The following is an 18333-nucleotide window of genomic DNA, read 5'->3' as shown; positions in this document are numbered from 1 at the left end:
GCATTTCTTGGAAATCCTAGTTTGAGCAGGAAACCAGAATGAAATGGAAGTCCGAACCCCAGTGGAAGTGGTGTTTCCTATTTCAAACGCCGTCTGAGACTATAAATAGAACCCCATTCCCGACCTTAGATTCTGCCATTCTTTCCTCTCTCGCTTGCTTCATTCTCGTAGCAGATTAGAGTGCGCTGTTGAAGAATTCTGGTAAGCGTCTTCTCCTCTTTTCCTTCTTGATTAGTTTCTCGCTGCCTTTTTCTCTCTTTCTCTAGTTTTTTCCTTCATTGCACCGTCGAGTATTTGATAGATCACACTGCTTCGGATCACAGCGAACGAGATGGCGAAGAGAAGGTCGAGAACGTCGAAGCTGATTAAGACCAAGAAGGTGGAGTCCAAGCTGGAGGAGGCCTTCACTTGCCCCTTCTGCAACCACGACAAGAGCGTAAGTTGCACCTTGGATACGAAGCTCAAGATTGGGGAGGCGCAGTGCTGGGTCTGCAAAGAGAGCTACGCCACCACTATCCATCACCTGACGGAGCCCATCGACATATACAGCGAGTGGGTCGACGAATGTGAGAAGGTCGACAAGTCTGAAGAACTCCGTGACGATGATCACCGCCACTCCAAGAAAAGGCGTGCAATTCTGGTGGAGGATTATAGCATTCGAAGTAGACACCCCCAAGAAGCATATAGTTGATACATCACGTTGTTTTTGTCTAAGTTCCATGTGGTTCTTTCTCGTTTTCTAGGTCCCACAATTTTGGGATCAGGTTACAAAACGAAACCAGCATATGCAATAACAAATGATAATATACATGAATAAAATGCCATCCCGTCATTGTGGCGAATGTTTTCGGTGATCAAAGTCTCTGAGGAATTCTATCTGATGTTGCTGTAAAGGTTGTTTCTATGATGTGGATGCACATAGTTACAGTATACGTAGCTGCGAAGTGCTCCTCTCGAGTAGGAAAGCAAAAAATGCTGGGTCTGCAAAGAGACCTATGCCATCACTATCGACCGCCGTTGACTTATATAGCGAATGGCTCGACCGACGTGAGGAGGCCAGCAAGTCTGAAGATTGGCGAGAAGATCGTCCACTCTCCAAGAAAAGGCGTGCAACTATGGTGAAGGATGTTGCGATCCTTGGCCCTAGTTGATCTTGTCTGCAACTTTGATCAATCAATCTCTTTGTTATTGTCTCAGAAATATGAAGTAAACGAGGCAGAAATATGATCAATCTCCAGGATATCCCCTTTGTGCGGATCAAATTGCAAAATGAAACTTGTCTTGCGATGAAGCAATTCCTGTTCCACTTTCTCCTCTCTGTTCTCGAAGGTGCACCGCGATATGCTGAAACGAATATACATGTATAAAATTGCATCAAAATTGTCTCCCTTGAAGTTGATGTAAAATTTAATTTTGTGATGTGTATATAACTATGTGTGTACATAATTTGCTCATGGATCTTACAGTGCTCACATAACAGGACATCAAACTCACTATTGCGTAATGTAACTAGTGATGAAATCTGTAACAGCCGTTATTTCCTACTCCGTATCCTAATCCAACTCGTGTTAGCATTAGCAGATCATTCCGCTATGTGATGTGCATGCCAAGTATAATCGATGATAAATTCTATTGAGTAACTTGTCAGAATGATGAAGTGGGTTATAGACGGTCGGGATAGCTTGTGCACTTTGAGTTTAACACATCACCAGAGTCCAGTCTTCTATTGAGACATAGCACTTGTCTTGGAAGAAAAGAAAATATATCTCAAATCCTAGTCTCAATCGAAGTAATGTTTCCTTTTCTATAAACAACAGTCTCTGTCCTATAAATACATGCACATGAAAAGGAATAAGAGGCTCAGCCCACAGATAAGCTTCAAAAGTATGTGGCACTATAAGTTCCAGCCATTTCAGAATACTAACAAAAGCAATTCAAGAAGTAATGTTTCTACTAGTAAAAGTGTGGGACAAACAAATAAATATAACGGTGCAGCTTGATCACTGATTAATTTTTTATTTGATGAATCTCAGTCCAGAAAAAATACATATACTTAATGAATCAGTGATTCTTAAATTAGACGATACAGAAAAATTAACAAGAGAAGGAGAAACAAACATGCCTCATCATGCTTTCAGGTCAATCACCAGTAATCCTGACAAGAGCAAGATCCTTCTCTAAAATGGTGAAAGCGGTTGGCGTCCCGCACTATTAGCTCTCTTGTAGTAACCAAAGATATGAGTTTTATGACTGTGTGACAGTCACAGCATATTCGGAGGTTCTTCATGATGTGGATAGGCATCCATTCAGGCAAGCTAACAAGACCATAAGCCACTGCCAGCTTCTCACTGTGATGGCCTTGAGATAGGGAAGTTGCGCTCTGGTTGTATCCTACAGCTTCTATCATCTTCATGAGCTCATCCAGTTTCCTCAGAATAATGTCAATTTGTGGATGGCTTGAATCATCAGCAGTGAAAACATGTACTGTGTTCTTAACCTCAATCCAACTACATCCAGGATTCTTTCTTATTCCCCTTTCTCTCATGAGCTTTCTCACTCTAGCCGAATCATCTGAATTCCCTGCATCTGCATATATCTTAGCCAGAAGAACATAACTTCCAGAGTCCTTTGTGTCCAACTCGAATAGATGTTTCACAGCACATTCTGCAAGTTCTTTGTTTCCATATATCTTGCAAGCTCCAAGCAAAGCACCCCAAATTTCAGCACTTGGTTTTATAGGCATGCTGTCTATGACTTTTTTGGCTTCTTCTAGCAAACCAGATCGGCTAAGAAGATCCACCATGCAAGCAAAATGCTCTAGACCAGGATTTATGTTATGGCATCTTGTCATACTGTCAAAATAAAATCTCCCTTCCTCTACGAGCCCCGAGTGACTACAACCTGATAGAACTGCAACATAGCTTATATAATCAGGTTTTATTCTGTCACATAACATCCTTTGCAAAATTTCTATTGTTTCCTTCCCTTGACCATGTTGTGCATAAGCAGTAATCATAGCATTCCAGGAGACCAGATCCTTGTCCAAGATAGACTCAAATACTTCTCGTGCTTCGACAATCTTTCCACATCTCGAGTACATCGTGATGATACCATTTGCCACCGAGGTGTCAGAATTGAGCCCCAATTTGAAAGCATGGGCAATTACCTGATTACCACATCTCACTGCTGCTACCTCAGCACAAGCACGAAACAGTGTAGCGAAAGTAACCCAATCTGGTTTTACAGCACCTTCCCGTTGTAGCATAATGAATGTTTTAAGGCCTTCTTCCTCGCTCCCATGCTGTATGTATGCACCTAGCATTGCATTCCATGTGACCACATTTCTGCCTTCCATGGCATCAAAATATTCACGAGCCTTGCTAATGTTACCCATCTGAGAGTATGCAGTGATCATGCTGGTCCATGATATGACATCTCTAACAGGCATTGACCGGAAGACACACTCAGCAGTCTCTACATTTCCACACTTCGCATACATTGTGACTAGAGCATTGGACACAGGAACAGATGAACAAGATCCAACCTGAAATGAAATAGAATGTAACTGAGTTCCAAGACATAAATCCATTTTAGTACAACAAGCACTAATTACAGTCGCCAGGATGAACTGATCCAAAGACATCGGCACTGATCTCATTTGATTGAAAATTTTCATAGCTTCCTCTACAAGTCCAGAATGAGCATATCCTGCAATAAGTGCAGTCCATGACACAGTGTTACGGTCACATAAAGCATCAAAAGTTCTCTGTGCTGATTGTAGGTGGCCACATTTAGCATACATATCAACCAGTGCACTCCCAAAAAACACATCGATGCTCTTTTGGCTCCTTATAATGTGAGCATGAAGATGCCTGCCCCATCTCAAATCAAGAATACTAGCGCAAACACTAAGCGCACAAGTGTATGTTGTAGAATTTAGCTCACAGCCTAGGGTACTCATCTCTATTACCATAGAAAGTGCTTCTTGTTCTCGGCCATTGTGAGACAGTATCGAAATCATTGTGTTCCACGATACAACATCTCGATCAGGCATCTTATTGAATACCTCAATAGCATGTTCAGTGCCATAAGAACTCCCATAACCTAAGATCATACTGTTCCAACAACAAAGATCAGGGCTTTCTAACAGATCAAACACTTGCGAGGCTAGGTCGACAGCTCCACACTTAACGTACATATCAATAAGAGATGCACCAACCTGAGAATCCCTTCCAAAATCAAGCTTCTCAACAAAACCATGCAATTGAAGGCCCAACCGATGAAAACCAAGTGCGCCACACGACTTCATTGCACAGGCAAAAGTAAACATATTTGGCTTGCAGTTTGGATCCTGAACCATCAAAGCAAATGTCTTCACCGTCTCCAAGGGCTGTCTATTGCGGAAATAACCTGCCATGAGCGTGTTCCAGGAAGTAGAGTCCCTAACAGGTATTTCATCGAACAGCTCCACTGCTTCACGTAAAAATCCAAACTTTGAAAGCCCGTTTATCATCATGTTGTAGGAGAAGACATTGGGGAAGGAAATGCCATCAAACACTTGGCGCGCATCGTCGAGGGAGCCGCAGCCGAGGTAGGTGTTCAGGAGATTGTTCTGGAGGAAGCGGGACGCCTCGAGGCCAGCAGAGACGAGGCAGGCGTGGAGCCTCCGGGCACCGGATACAGAGCCGGTGGCGCCGCAAGCTGCCATAGCGTCGGAGAGCTCTTGGGTGATTGCCATATAGGCTTTCTCCCCGAGGGCACCGGCGGAGCCATAGGCTCTCGATCGGAGGGGGGAGTGAGGAAGAACATGAAGAAGAAGGATGAGAGGAGAAGCGAATGCCTTCGGGTGACACCATGGAAGCTTTATCATCAAAGATTGTGGCTTTGGCGACACGAGACTCTGTCATTCCAATCCACCAGTGGTTTACACAATGTAAGCATGCAATTGGAATCAACGATGGTTTTATGGTTGATGAGGAGTACGGACGTGCTTTTATTGTACAGTTTCCGTATCAGCATATACCGGATACATTGGTAGTATCGTATCGGTCGGCATGTCTCATGCGTTACGACGAGACAGTGCAAGTCGTCGAGTGCTTTATGATTAGCGCAAATTTTCGTCGACTGCTTTAAGATTCGCGTGAAAATATTCTCCTCGGTTTCACTTTGGATGTCGTTGAGTGCTTTAAGATTCACGTAAAATTTGATCCTTTTATTTTTCTTGTAGGTTTTTCTTTTGGGGTCCAAATAGAAAAGATCGATCTCAGCCCCCTCCCACCCCGTTCTCTCTCTCGTGCTCGTTGCTGCGCGCCACCGAGGCTTAGGGTTGGAGTTCTACGTGTTGGCTGTGGATCTATGGCGGCGGCGGACAACGGCGGCGGTAGCGGTGGCGGCTCGGGGTCCCTCGAGACCCGGCCAGGGGTTCTCCTCGTCGGTTCCCCAAACGTTGGGAAAAGAACCCTCCTTTCGCGTTCGTACCCGTCTCTCCCTGCCTGCCACTATTTCTTTGCAACCATCTTTCGATCTTCTCTTGTTGCTGTAAGTTGTCCACGTTCGATCCGTCTACCAGTCTATGTAATCGACCATATGAAATGATCTCTTCTCTCCGTTTACTTCGGTTGCTACTAAGATTCCGGTGAAGTTGCTCTTTTTTTAGGTTGTCTATCGATACTCGTGAAAGGGGGAAATTTTCAGGAACATTTGTGAATGATCGGCACCTCGTTATGTGGTAGTTCAATATGTTTTTTATTTCTGGATTCATTGTGTTGTCAAATTTGGTTGTGGGTCTCTTCCAGCCTTTCTTTTTTCTCTTAACTTTCGGCTGTATCCAGATCCCTCATTTGTTATTTGTAGCGTAAGTTCAATCTATTCAGTATGCATTGAACCTTCCTATTTGGTTGTACGACAAGCCCCTCTGAGGTTATAAATCCAAACTGTAAATAAGTTTTGATACCTTGATGATCATGCAGCACATATAACCTCTTGCGAATTAATCTTATTTCCGATGCTAATCTGTGTGAAGTACCTACTAAATACTTGCTACGGACTTTGTTTTCTTCACCTAATCCTGTATATTGGTTAAGCTTATCAAGTGCCTTCAGAAAACTTGATTGTATCTCTTCTTTTATTATGGTACCTCAAAATTGTGATGGCTGAAAATAACACTTAATATGTACAACTCGAGAACAGTATCAGAGAATTTGTCTCAATGCCTTTGTGCACTTCCTGATCTCTTCATATTACTTCGCATTATGGTTGATTCATCATGTTGGCTCTCTTTAAATCATGAAATTTACAATATGTTTTGAATTGTAGACATTGATCTCCAGTCATAATGCTTATGGTTGCTTTCATAGATGAACAAATGGAACATATTCATTGTTAATCTTAAAGGGAATCTGTTCATGGTCATTTCATTATCTGAAACAACAGAATGTGTTCAATTTTTTTGCTTGTAGTTTTTTTCTTTTATTCCTTTCGAAGATGGAAGACTGGCCTGCATGTTTTCTATCAACATAGTTTTACTACACCTGGGTGTATATTAGACTTTCAGTGGGAAAATTTATGCATTGTGCTTTCAGTTGCATCTGGTAAACTAATAGAGAACATAAGTTGAACTTATTGCTATGTTCCTATGATTACAAAGTTAGTAGGGCTGTTCTTGCTTCTTTTATGATTAGAGAAAAATGCATAGAAACTCTTTACATTGTATCTTATTTGGATGATTTGAACCCATTTAAAATAGGTCATTCATGGTCTTCAAGCTTATATGGATCTCTGCCTTTAGGCATCTCATTATCATTCATAGAATGTCTACATTATCGAGACTGTTCGGAGAAAGTTCTTACAGTTTTTCTGAACTCTGAATTTGTGTTATATACTTGATGGCCACACATTAATGCATAATGATCAGAGTTATGAAAGTTGATTTCTAATATAAGTAGCTTCATATGTATTATAGCGTCTTAATATCCAATTGTAGCCCAAGAGAGAGATGGAGGTCTCAATTAGTTGGTAGTTTAAATCCCGTGCATAAATTCGTCATGTTCAAACTTTAAAGGGATATTTTTCTTTGTGAACTTGAATAAACATGTTTCTTATTGTTTGTTACCTTGTCAAGCAGCTTAACTCCAATTATTTTCTCTTGGTTCTTGTGTCTCATTGGATGTTGTCTTCATTAACTGCAGGATTGCTTTCAATTGAGTTTCCAGACACATCCGACTTGTCAACAGGGGTCCTTTGTCAAGGGTATGTAATATGCATGTTAATAATAAACTATTCTACTTTGCTGTCTTCTCATGAAATTGTTGATGTTGAAATGTTATTCTTATACATTTTAACTTTTTATGCTTTGATTATTTTGCTAGGTGGACGATTGACACTAAATATTACACTGCTGATCTCTCTATATGGACAGCTCATCTTGATGAAGAGTTCTCATTTAGATCATTGCCTATTTCTAAGCAGCTGGATGCCTTAGTGATGGTTTTTGACATGAATGATGTTCGAAACACAATCTATGCTTTTTAATTTTGATAGTTTGTCTTTATTTTTATGTTTTGACAGGCTTGATATTTGAAATTAGACTATGTTTTGTCCTCTTGTGTGTGTGCTCAGATTTCCATTAATTTTTACAAATCAGTATGAAGCATGCATGAGTTTGTTATTGGCTAATTTACTCTGCCTTCTTTGGTTTATCTGCAGGAGTCCTCTTTTGTTGCCCTCCAAGATTGGGTTGCCAAAACTGATATTAAAAAGTTTGAAATATTACTATGCATAGGAAACAAGGCAGATCTTGTGACTGGTCACTATGCCCATACAGAGTATAGAAGATGCATGCAGAAATGTGGAGAGTCCAGTAGTGATCCCCACCCTGAGTATGTAGATTATGGGATTGATGAGACTGAGGCTTGTAGCTTACTGGAGAATGAAGAACCATCTTTGGAAATTAGAAAGTCTTGTCTAGACTGGTGCATCGAACATAATATAGAGTATATTGAAGCTTGTGCCTCAAATGCTGACTTTGATAAATGTAAGTTTACCCCCTTTGTACCTTAAATTTCAAATATTTGCTAGATTCATGTTCTAGGGTGCACATTAGCAATATGGGTTTGTTGCTTATCTCATATGTTGCCTTGAAAAATTTTGTTAATACTTGGCTGTTGCATACAATCATTCAGTACACTTGAAATTGAAGTTAATGAATTTTTTTGCCCCCTGGAACTTTTAGCTTAGTTCTGTTATATTTTCTATCTTGAAGGATAGGGACTACACTTAACAAGAAAAATGCAAATTTGTATTGTGCATCATACTTGTACGATTTTGCCCTTTTGGCTTCAAGACTATCAAGTGATCTCTCATGCCATTACATGTCTATATAATTGGCTTCTACATTATGCTTCTTTTATGTCCATGTCACATTTTATAATAATCTGGTAATGGAATATTGCAATATGTGCATTGTCAGGTCTTTCAGTTGATGGTGATATGCAAGGTGTAGATCGGTTGTATGGAGCTCTGTCTGCTCATATGTGGCCTGGAATGATCCTGAAATCTGGAAACAAAATAATAAATCCATCCTTAGTTGAGAAAGAAGGTGAAGAAACTGACCGTACTATTTTTCATATTTTTAACAAACTTAAACCAAACTAAATCTTGATTGGTATTGACATTTGCTGTTAGATTCCTTGTAGTCATATCCTAGGCCGACACTGGATGTCATTCCACTGTAATGTCTATTAATTATTTATTGTTTGTAACCCTTCCAATCGGTCGACCGTTGTTTCTGATCATTTCAGCCATATTTTTCTGTATGATCTAATTTAAATTCTTAGTTTCTCATTTTGTATCCTTGCCTATGGCAGAGTCCACAGATGATGAATCAGAGTATGAGATCGAATATGAGGCTTTGTCTCATGGTTCTGATGAAGAGTGGAATGACTATAGTGATGCCGTTGTGACGAGAATGCATAATGAAACAGCAGATGGGATCAATCAAGACCCAAAACATGAAATGTCTAATATTCATGAAGCAGAAGTTGAAACCTCATCATCGACTCTGGCTCCTGGCATCCCTAGTGTTTTTCCTAATACTTCTGCCTTAGAAAGAGGAATTGTAATACATGAGCCTAGTGCAGAAATCAACATTGTCGAGAACCTAGGAGGGAAGCAAGAGGGAGAAATATCTGTAGAACAGAAACCAGGATCAAATTTTGAGGAGCAAGAAGAGCTCGGATCTGATGTAGTCAACATCAACGATTTGGATGAAGATGCACATTATGGTCTGGATGATCTAGAAAGGCTAATGTTTGAGATCGGTAACATGCGAGACAACTTGAGGCTGATGCCTGATTTTCAAAGGAGAGAAATGGCTGCAAACCTAGCTATGAAAATGGCTGCCATGTTTGGAGATGTCAGTGATGATGAAAATGGGTTATAATGTTGCGAAATGGCTAGGTTTTCCAAATGCTCACACAATCAAATGTATCATCTTGAAGATGGTTAACGATGCCAGTGCTGGGGTTATCTACTGCAGCTGTTATGTCAAGCCCATCTTATGTCCTAAGGGGTTTCATTGATTGTTGATCCTTGGTTAATGGCTTGTGAATTTGTCTCCTTCAACGTTGGCTTTGTTTCTTTGATAGTGGTGGTGCGATATGGTTTCCCTTGATCCTCTCTTTCATGTGTCTCCAGTATTACACGTTTTGAAGTAGGGGAATAGGCAACTTGAATTGGAATGTTTGTATTTAGTAGTTGATCCCGAATAACTGAAACTTATATCAGCAATAGTAGATCTCATTGTATTCAATCAATGAATAATGTCTTGTTATCGATCATTAGTTGAAAGTGAAGATCATACTTATTCAATTGGAATATTTGTATGTAATAGTTGATCTCGAATAATTGATAAGAAACAAAGTTATGGTATTGGTAGTGAGTATTTTGTCGGTCAATCTTTATTTAATATGCGATTCTCACGTGATATTCCGGGTGAAAAGAGAAGATGAAGAACATGGATAAGAAGCCAAGAGGCTTTGGAGACGATTAGATTAGAGATTGCCTCTTTGTATAATATTTTTATATGACTGAGTATAAAAGCTCATTATTAACATAATGTAAATGAGCATTACATTTTTTTTACTACTCATGCATACATTCATATATCTCGGGTTACTGACTTGGATGTTACAAAGATCGGATTAGAAAATATCTCTTGATCTCGATCTTCATGTAGGTGGCACCTCGGGAGCTTACCGTTTCCACCTCGGACAACCCTGTACATACGGGTTTAGACCATGTTGAGTTGACCAAAGACGTCAATAACTTCTTTCCTTGATAATTTTGGCATTAGAAAGAGGGCCCAATGTCATAGGAATGATCGCTCGTCGATTGAACGCTCGAGGAAAGAGGCTTTGCCCTTGATACATAGTACTTTCACTCAAGGATGGTAGTAGCCACCCTTTTTGCATATGGACGCATCCACCTTGATGCAAATGTCGATACGATATTGGCATTTATTCAACGACTTGGGTCTCTCACCCTTAGAGATGACCCTGAGCCACTTATTCGCCCTCGTTGAGATGTTCTAATTGGCATTACAGATGCTAATGGGCACGGCATAGATCGTTGCTCCACTTTTGACCTAGTTCTTTAACCCAAGGGTTCAACAACCATAGTACTTTCACTTAAGGGAGGCAGTAGTTATCCTTTTTTGCATATGGACGCATCTACCTCGACATAAACATCGATGTGATATTGACGTTTATTCAATGACTCGAGTCTCTCACCCTAAGAATAACCTCGAGCCACCTGCTTTCCTCGTCACCCCTAAGAATATTTCATGAAATATTTTGTCTCTTTACAACTAGGCATAAAGCCTTATCTTCAATACAATGAAAAGGGGAGTTACCATTTTTTACCACTTATCTACACTTATATACCTCGGGTTATTAACTTAGATATTTGAGGGACCTAGTTGGGAAACCTCTTGTGACTTCCGTCTTCGTACAAGTGGTACCTTGAAAGCTTGATGTTTTCACCTTGGAGATATTTGGGACAACCTTGCGTATATGGGTCTAGACCACTTGGGGTTGACCAAGACATTAACAACTTATTCCCTCAATCGGTATAAATAAATATAATGACTAATTCTATAAATTTTACTGAAAAAATATTTTATTGGCAACTATTTGACATGATAAATAAGGCTAATAGATAATCCAATAAATAAAGGATATATTTTTAAAAAATCTTAAGTTTTTATTTTTCATCGTAGAGGGTTTCTTTTATTTATTTATTCTTACGGAGGTTTCTTATTTAAAAAAAGATAATATTACCTGGGCCTTCCCCATCAGTCTTACCTAGGCCTTCCTCCATCAGTCTTCGTCTGTTGCCTTCGTCCCACCGTCCTTCGTCTATCGCATTCATCCTCATTCTCATCTGCCTCCATTCTCACTCTGCCTCACCCTTTTCGTGACTACCTTTATCGTCATCGCCCTCTTTTGAGTACCCATAGTGGGGGAATTAAGTGTGAGGCTGTTGTCAACTCTCCTATTGTTTTTCTCTCGTCGATGCTCGTCTCTTTTCATTATACCCCAATCTTGGAGCACAATAGGAACTACTAGCCGCTACATAGAGAAAGGCCTCATGGATGGAAATAATAGTCACATGAAGGTGATAAGGCCTTGAGGGGCTTCACAGATGGAAGTGATAGTCACACGAAGAGAGATCAAGAGTAATCTTATCTTTAAAAAAAAATAAAACCACCACAGCAGCATAACAAATAACTATTTAGTAACTTTTTCAAAAAAATTATCCAAAGTACTATACATAACAAATAACTATTTAGTAACTTTAGCAATTTAGATTAAAAATTACACTCAGACAGATCTGACAGAAAAATTTTCAATACATGGGCTGACACCCGTGTAACCATTGTTAAAACACAGTGTAAAGCACCAAGTTAACAATCATAATATAGAGTACAAACTACACATCGAGATGGATATTTCACTTCATTTAGATGCAGTACACGATTGGATTTGAAACCTATAATCTGGAAAATTCTACCAGAAAATAAAACCACCACAGCAGCTAAGTTGGCAAATATTTTGTACAAAGTTGAGGCCGAATGGCTGCTTCTTCAAGACAAACTTGGTTTTGTGCATTCACTGGACAAACTGGATACAAAATTTTGAACTTATATTTACAACTTTTCTGTTTAATACGAAATCAAGAAGCTTAGTTCAAACCCTTGGCTTCTGCTGTAAAAACGCTGTAATTCTTCAATCTTCTGGCCATAAAGGTTCTAACAACTGGTAAACAACATATAACTGACTATTTGCTCAATTCCTCTGATGATTATCAGCTGAGGAATCAACCCCTTCATTGATGGGGCTGTTCTGCTGATAAATAGAAGAATCCTGCTCCAGCTGTTCGTGTGGCTTCACTGACTGTGATGGTCGCTCGAAATCACGGATGTTATTAAGATTGATGGCCACTTCATTAAACCTTTGCTCCTGCTAAAGTAGCATGCAGAAATGCAGGATTAGCACAGTATGGTGTAGCCAAACTAGACCTTTAAACAGATCAAATAAATCAGAAAGATGCTAACTATGAAACATGACAATGAACTAGAACAATGTCAAGCACTTTCATTATAAATCACCAAGAAAAGGATAAAGTTGGGATGCTGTTTTATTCATATAAAAAGCTTCAGAATGATTGTCTCACAGAACCAAGACATTCCAGCAAGTGCAATCATAAGGAAAAGATGGTAGGAACCAAAACAAATAGCTGATGAACTAGAAGATGGATAGTCAACAATCTAAATGATTCTTCATGATATAGAAAAACCAAACTATGGGAGATGAGAATCTGGAGGTTTTGGTCCGATGGCCCATAATTATTGCAAAGCATTATATACAACCAGAAAAAAATCATATGGCCCATTCTGACACATTTAACATTTGACCATTATTGTTCATTTACCAACACCCAATAGCTTGATAAAGCTATATTTTATGATGGAATTTTGGAATATTCGAAGTCATTCATTTCACATGCCAAAACAAATACTTACATTTTGTAAAGCCTGCAGCTTTTTCTGCATGGCTTCATGCTCAGCTTTAACACGAAAAGGAACACCATCTTTTTGATATACATTATTTTGAGCCAAGTCCTCATCAATATCGCTTACGGTTGTCGCAAATGGGTGATTGGCTGGAATCCACCTGACTGTATCAGGGTCAATATCAGGTGGTATAGAATCACCTTCTTTTAGAAATACTGTTGGTCTCTTCCACTGATACACACGTGATCTCCTCTTCTGATGTACCGATTTTTGCTCTGTGGTAAGGGTTACTGGAGCCAGGCGATAAAGCTTCCCAAACATTTCAACAGTTGAACTACTTTTATCAATCTTCACGAATGGATTATTGAAAGGATCATCATACTTCATTGGCTTTGAGCTGTTAGATGGAAGCTTTAAAATAAGTATGTTTAATTGATAACTTTTGGTTCCAAAACAAACTTAATAGAAACATAAGTATTTGATTCATATACAAAACATGGTTAGTTGGTCAAGAGAAGCTGGGTTTTCTGAGAAAAGCACTACAACATCATCTTCTTTTTAATATTCAAAAACATGAATTTTAAAAGTTCTAATCACCACATAAGTTATGCTTAAACTTGAATCTTGGTGCAAGGTTACTTTGAGGAAACACAGGGCAGCATCATCTTATTTGAGATATTTAAAATCAGAAATTAGAAAAATAATTATCCTAATTACCACAAAAAAATATATGCTTAAACCAGAAAGTTACTTCTAAGAGTTTAGGAACATTTTGACTTGGAAATCAAGGACAACTTTTAGCTATCCTAACTGTCCATTTGTCACTGTTGTTTATATAGGTTAAAGGATTTATCTAATAAGAGACACACTAAGTTCTTCACAATAAAACCACCTCATTGTTCCAAAAATCAGATGCCTAGACTGCACATATGGATGCAATTGGCAGGGGACACCATATAAGTCATATATGAAGACACCACAATCACTTTGCTGGAATGTACATCCAGTGAAGCTGATATATGCAATGTCACTCATTTTGGGATGCAAGGGACAGTGGTCCTCTGTCCAACCCTTTTTGTCACTGATTTGAAGTGAGTAATCCAAGTCTTTATTTTCAAAAAGAAAAATTACAGCTGATGTTGCTTCAGCAGACCTAATTATTGCCCTGAAACTTGGTAAAGAATGATAATTGAGACTGTTTGAGATGATGTCGGATGGTAGTAGGGATAAACTAAATTTTGAAAAGAATTTGACAATTGACAGACTATACCTATCAAGTAATTCTGCCTGTTTTTCTCCATCAACCTTTTCCATTGCAACACTCTCCCATTTCTTCAATTAGCATATGAAAATTTGCACATTTGTTCCTAACAACTGCTCATTTTTAGCTCTACTATGATTCATCAATACTATTTTAAAGAAGTAATCAATATGTTTGATGTGATTCATTAAAACATAAAACACTTCCTTAAATTTCCGTTGTTCTCTAATTCTTTTAATAATTATGATTCAGTATTCAATTATCTGAATACAGTTTCGTAACTCATATGTGCCCTCAATCATAGAGGTCATTAGGCACAATGAAGGATGCCCCAATGCATTTTGCATACTAAACTTCGTATAGTTGTAAATAACAAGGTAATTACAAATAGTGATTTCATAAGGCGCTCGGGCACTCGCCTAAGCGCTCAGGCGAGACGAGGCAAGGCCCGAGCGCCTCATTTAATATCCAGGCGACGTGCTTAAAAAAGGCGCCGCCTGGGCGCTCGCTTGAGCCTAGGCGTCGGGCGAGTGCCCGATTTAAACCAGGCGACCGAACCAGCATTTTAGGTCAGGTTCGATCGCATTTGCGTTAGTTGGTTCGTAGCCTCCCCCTCGCGACTTCCCTCCAACCCCAATCCTACTCGTGATTCCGCCGTCGACATTTCCTCTCTGCTACCGTTGTCGCTGCTCTTCGCTGCCATTGGCGCTACTCTTTGCTGCCACTACCGTTGCCTCTCTCCATTGCTGCTCCTCTCCGCTGCCTCTCTCTACTGTCATTGCTACTGCCGCTGCTCTCCGCTACCGCCCGTTGTCACTGCCACAGTCGTTGCTCTCTGCTACTGTTGTCGCTGCTCTTCGCTGTTGCCCATTGCTACTATCGCTACTCTCCTCTACCACCTGCTATCGTTGCTCTCAGATAGCAGCCTTCTATCCGCGACTTTTCTCATCGTGACTCAGCTTCTCACCTCGGTCTCTTTCTCACACTCTACTGTTAACAGTAGAGAACATTTTAAAATATTAAAATATTTTTTTTTATTTTAATATTTTTAATATTTCAACATATTAAATTTTTTATATTTTAATATTTTAGATGACCTCGCTTCGCTCAGGCAAGCGCCTAACGCCTCGATCGTTTTTAGACCTTAGTGCCTTTTGGCACCTAACGCTTTTTAAATCACTGATTATAGATTACCCCCATGGTTACTTAGGATTAGTATATTGATCCTCATATTTTAAAAAGTAGCATTAGGATCCCTAAACTTACGAAAGTAAAACATTTAACCCCGATTCTTCTAATGTTGTTAATTTTGTCATGAATGGAAAAGGTAAAAATTAATTTTATAGAAACTTCTACTTTCCTACCCTGCACACAGTAGATCAGATCACCAACGACGTCAGTGGCACGCAAGGCCGGCAATGCCAGTAGCACGTGAGGCCGATGGCGCACAAGGGGAAAGGGGAATGGGACTTACAGCGAGGAGATGCGTGAAGCAGTTCTCGATCTCATCGATCATGTTGGGCGCATTGGAGACGGATGCGACAGCGGGAGGTGACTCCTGCACCCCACCGCAGGACTCCCTCCTAGAGTCCTATCGCATAAGGGAGTGGTAGAATTCCACCACCTCCGGCACCCGCCTCACGCTTGCTACCGCCGACCTAGACCCTAGCGTTGGCGACGGGGGAGGTGGAGGCAGGGGAGGTGGCCGCACTCCGCACTGCGGTGCGGATTTTACCGATGGGGCTGGCGACGGAATCGACGGGAGGCATGCCAAGTTGGAGCCTTTGCTTGTTGCGACGCGGGATGTGGTATGGGAAGACGACGTGAGGTCGACGCACTAGGGTGGTGTTACAAAGGAGATCTGGGCACTGACCTCGTGCGCCACCGGCGTTGCCGGCCTTGCATGCCCCTGATGTCGCTAATGGTCTACTGTCTATGAAATTATTATTTTTACCCTTTTCATTCACGTCAAAATTAACGACGTGAGGAGAATTGAGGTTGAATGTTTCACTTTCGTAAGTGTAAGGATCCCAATGCTACTTTTTAAAGTATACATACTAGAATGCTAATCTTAGATAACTACAGGGAGTAATATATAAACAGAATTGTAACCACCTATGACTATGACCAAATATGACTTGAACTACAAAGTCAGTAATATAGCAAATACAATTTCAGAACATGTCATAACATGACAATTAATGCATATTACAATAAAAAGAAATATATTAAAACACAGTACTTACATGCCTCTCCTATCCGATCTTAGCTGGCCTCTTCTCACAAGATCAGCTACAGAACCTTGATAACTATGATCCTTTTTTTTAAGCATGATCCTCCTTGCAGCAATTGCTAAAATTGCAATTGCAATAGATAAAATTAACACAGATTTTGAAGGGGTAGTTCCTTTGAACTGAAATGAGGAAACTATCAGTACATAATGTGAGACATCACAGAAAAAAAAATGAAATACAAGGTCATTTATGGTCCTCTTCACAATGCAAAACACTGCAGGATCTGTACATACATTTGAAGTTTTGAAGCCAGCAAGTTATTCGTGCAAAGATGTCTCATAAAAATATTTTACATAACATTAATAAAGGTGTCCTTTTAGGTTTTAAGTAAATTCAAAATAATGAGAAGGGATAACAAGTCAAGCTTTTCTTTAAGATACTTTTACAAATTAGTAGTTATGTACAAAAAATACTGTAAGGATACACATGAGTATTTAGGCACATCGATAAGACAACTACAGCAAAACAACGTAACATTAGCCAAAAAAGTTGGTGCAGAAGAAAATAGAATGAGGAATCATATGTACAAAGTTGAAAGTTCAACTAAATATATATATGGTCTTCTTGGTAAGGCAGTAAAGCGAAACAAAAACTAAATAGTTATGGAGAAACATTTATTTGGTTAATTAGCTGTCTAGATGATACGCCAGATGATTCAAGAAAAAAATTAGAAAAGAACGTACGACTTTTTCTCAGAAATTTCAAGCACCTCTTAATTTGACTAGCTGAAAATCACTCCACATTTTCACAAATCTTTTGGAGCGTCCACATTTCCACGGAAAAAAGGAAAAAAGGAAAAAATTTAGGTTACAAAGCTGTTATTTTTTCTTGAGAAATGAAGTTCCAGTCTGATTTTAGTTGTCCCATTATGGAACATAATGACTATAAATTTCCAAGGACGTCATATATTAAGGCATAAACTAGCGGATTCATCACCTGACGCAAACGAAAGAAGCCAAAAGCAAAGGGAAAACAAGAACTCACAACAAGGGTTGCAGGAGGCAATGCATTAACCATCTCCCTAAATGATTTGATTCTCCTCTCCCAATCCAGTCCTTTTCCATCGAACGGCACACTTGCGTTGTCATTACCCGCCGAATCAAGGGCTGAGGCCCTTATCGTAAAAACCCACCTCGACCTCCCGCAGTTCCATTTCGGTCGGGGAGAATCAAACCGAAACCAACATAGATTGGCCGAATTCCACCCCTTGTCATCACGAAAGTGGTTCTGCAATCGGACAGAAGCGGTAGCAAAAACTACAACCAAATGCAAGAAAAATCGAGGTAGCGAACAGCGATAAGAAAGAAAAGGAGATAAACCTGCGAATAAATGGATTGGAACGGAAGGAAGTAAATGGAGTTGGCGATCGATGTCATCGCAGCCTCAACATCAAATCCGAGCTAGCGAATTAGGTTTGGGTTAGAGTTCTCGAGAGGCAAATGTAGCGTCTTATAAATCGGTTTCTATATCTATAACAGAATTCATATATAACGGTTTATAATGGGAACAAAACGGTAGTTACATATCTTCGCCACTTCATTGATATTTCTTGTATTTTGTATTAATGTGATAGATATAGAGTTCCTGAGAGACAAATGTAGCGTCTTATAAATCGGTATCTATATCTATAACAGAATTCATATATAACGGTTTATAATGGGAACAGAACGGTAGTTACATTTTTTCGCCACTTCATTGATATTTCT

The 18333-nt window shown here is 39.7% G+C and overlaps 3 protein-coding genes across 5 annotated transcripts; 1 reads left to right on the top strand and 2 right to left on the bottom strand.

The window, feature by feature from the left end:
- Positions 1–630: 630 nt before the first annotated feature.
- LOC135671791 (pentatricopeptide repeat-containing protein At3g24000, mitochondrial-like) lies at positions 631–4942 on the bottom strand. Its single transcript, XM_065180000.1, has 2 exons — positions 2123–4942; positions 631–1344 (listed from the first exon to the last, which is right to left on the bottom strand). Exon 1 carries the CDS (start codon positions 4868–4870, stop codon positions 2144–2146), a length of 2727 nt encoding a protein of 908 aa, XP_065036072.1. The 5' UTR covers positions 4871–4942; the 3' UTR covers positions 631–1344; positions 2123–2143.
- Positions 4943–5239: 297 nt separating this feature from the next.
- Positions 5240–9867, top strand: LOC135671790 (uncharacterized). 2 transcript variants are annotated; one of them, XM_065179998.1, is made up of 6 exons: positions 5240–5470; positions 7188–7248; positions 7368–7503; positions 7705–8032; positions 8468–8596; positions 8865–9867. In XM_065179998.1, exons 1-6 carry the CDS (start codon positions 5356–5358, stop codon positions 9437–9439), a joined length of 1344 nt encoding a protein of 447 aa, XP_065036070.1. In that variant the 5' UTR covers positions 5240–5355; the 3' UTR covers positions 9440–9867. The 2 variants fall into 2 exon arrangements, with proteins under 2 accessions (XP_065036070.1, XP_065036071.1); XM_065179999.1 differs by having other exon boundaries at positions 5310–5728.
- Positions 9868–11977: 2110 nt separating this feature from the next.
- Positions 11978–18079, bottom strand: LOC103982396 (protein MULTIPLE CHLOROPLAST DIVISION SITE 1). 2 transcript variants are annotated; one of them, XM_018825235.2, is made up of 5 exons: positions 17947–18079; positions 17612–17854; positions 16580–16746; positions 13082–13469; positions 11978–12521 (listed from the first exon to the last, which is right to left on the bottom strand). In XM_018825235.2, the coding sequence occupies exons 1-5, from the start codon at positions 18001–18003 to the stop codon at positions 12345–12347; spliced, it is 1032 nt and encodes a 343-aa protein (XP_018680780.2). In that variant the 5' UTR covers positions 18004–18079; the 3' UTR covers positions 11978–12344. The 2 variants fall into 2 exon arrangements, with proteins under 2 accessions (XP_018680780.2, XP_009397590.2); XM_009399315.3 differs by having other exon boundaries at positions 11978–12518.
- Between the last annotated feature and the right edge of the window lie 254 nt (positions 18080–18333).

The sequence above is a fragment of the Musa acuminata genome, chromosome BXJ1-4 (genome assembly GCF_036884655.1).
Source record: "Musa acuminata AAA Group cultivar baxijiao chromosome BXJ1-4, Cavendish_Baxijiao_AAA, whole genome shotgun sequence".
Taxonomy (NCBI): Eukaryota; Viridiplantae; Streptophyta; class Magnoliopsida; order Zingiberales; family Musaceae; genus Musa; species Musa acuminata.
The sequence above is the reverse complement of the archived record's forward strand: the minus strand, read 5'-3'. Positions and strand labels throughout refer to the sequence as shown.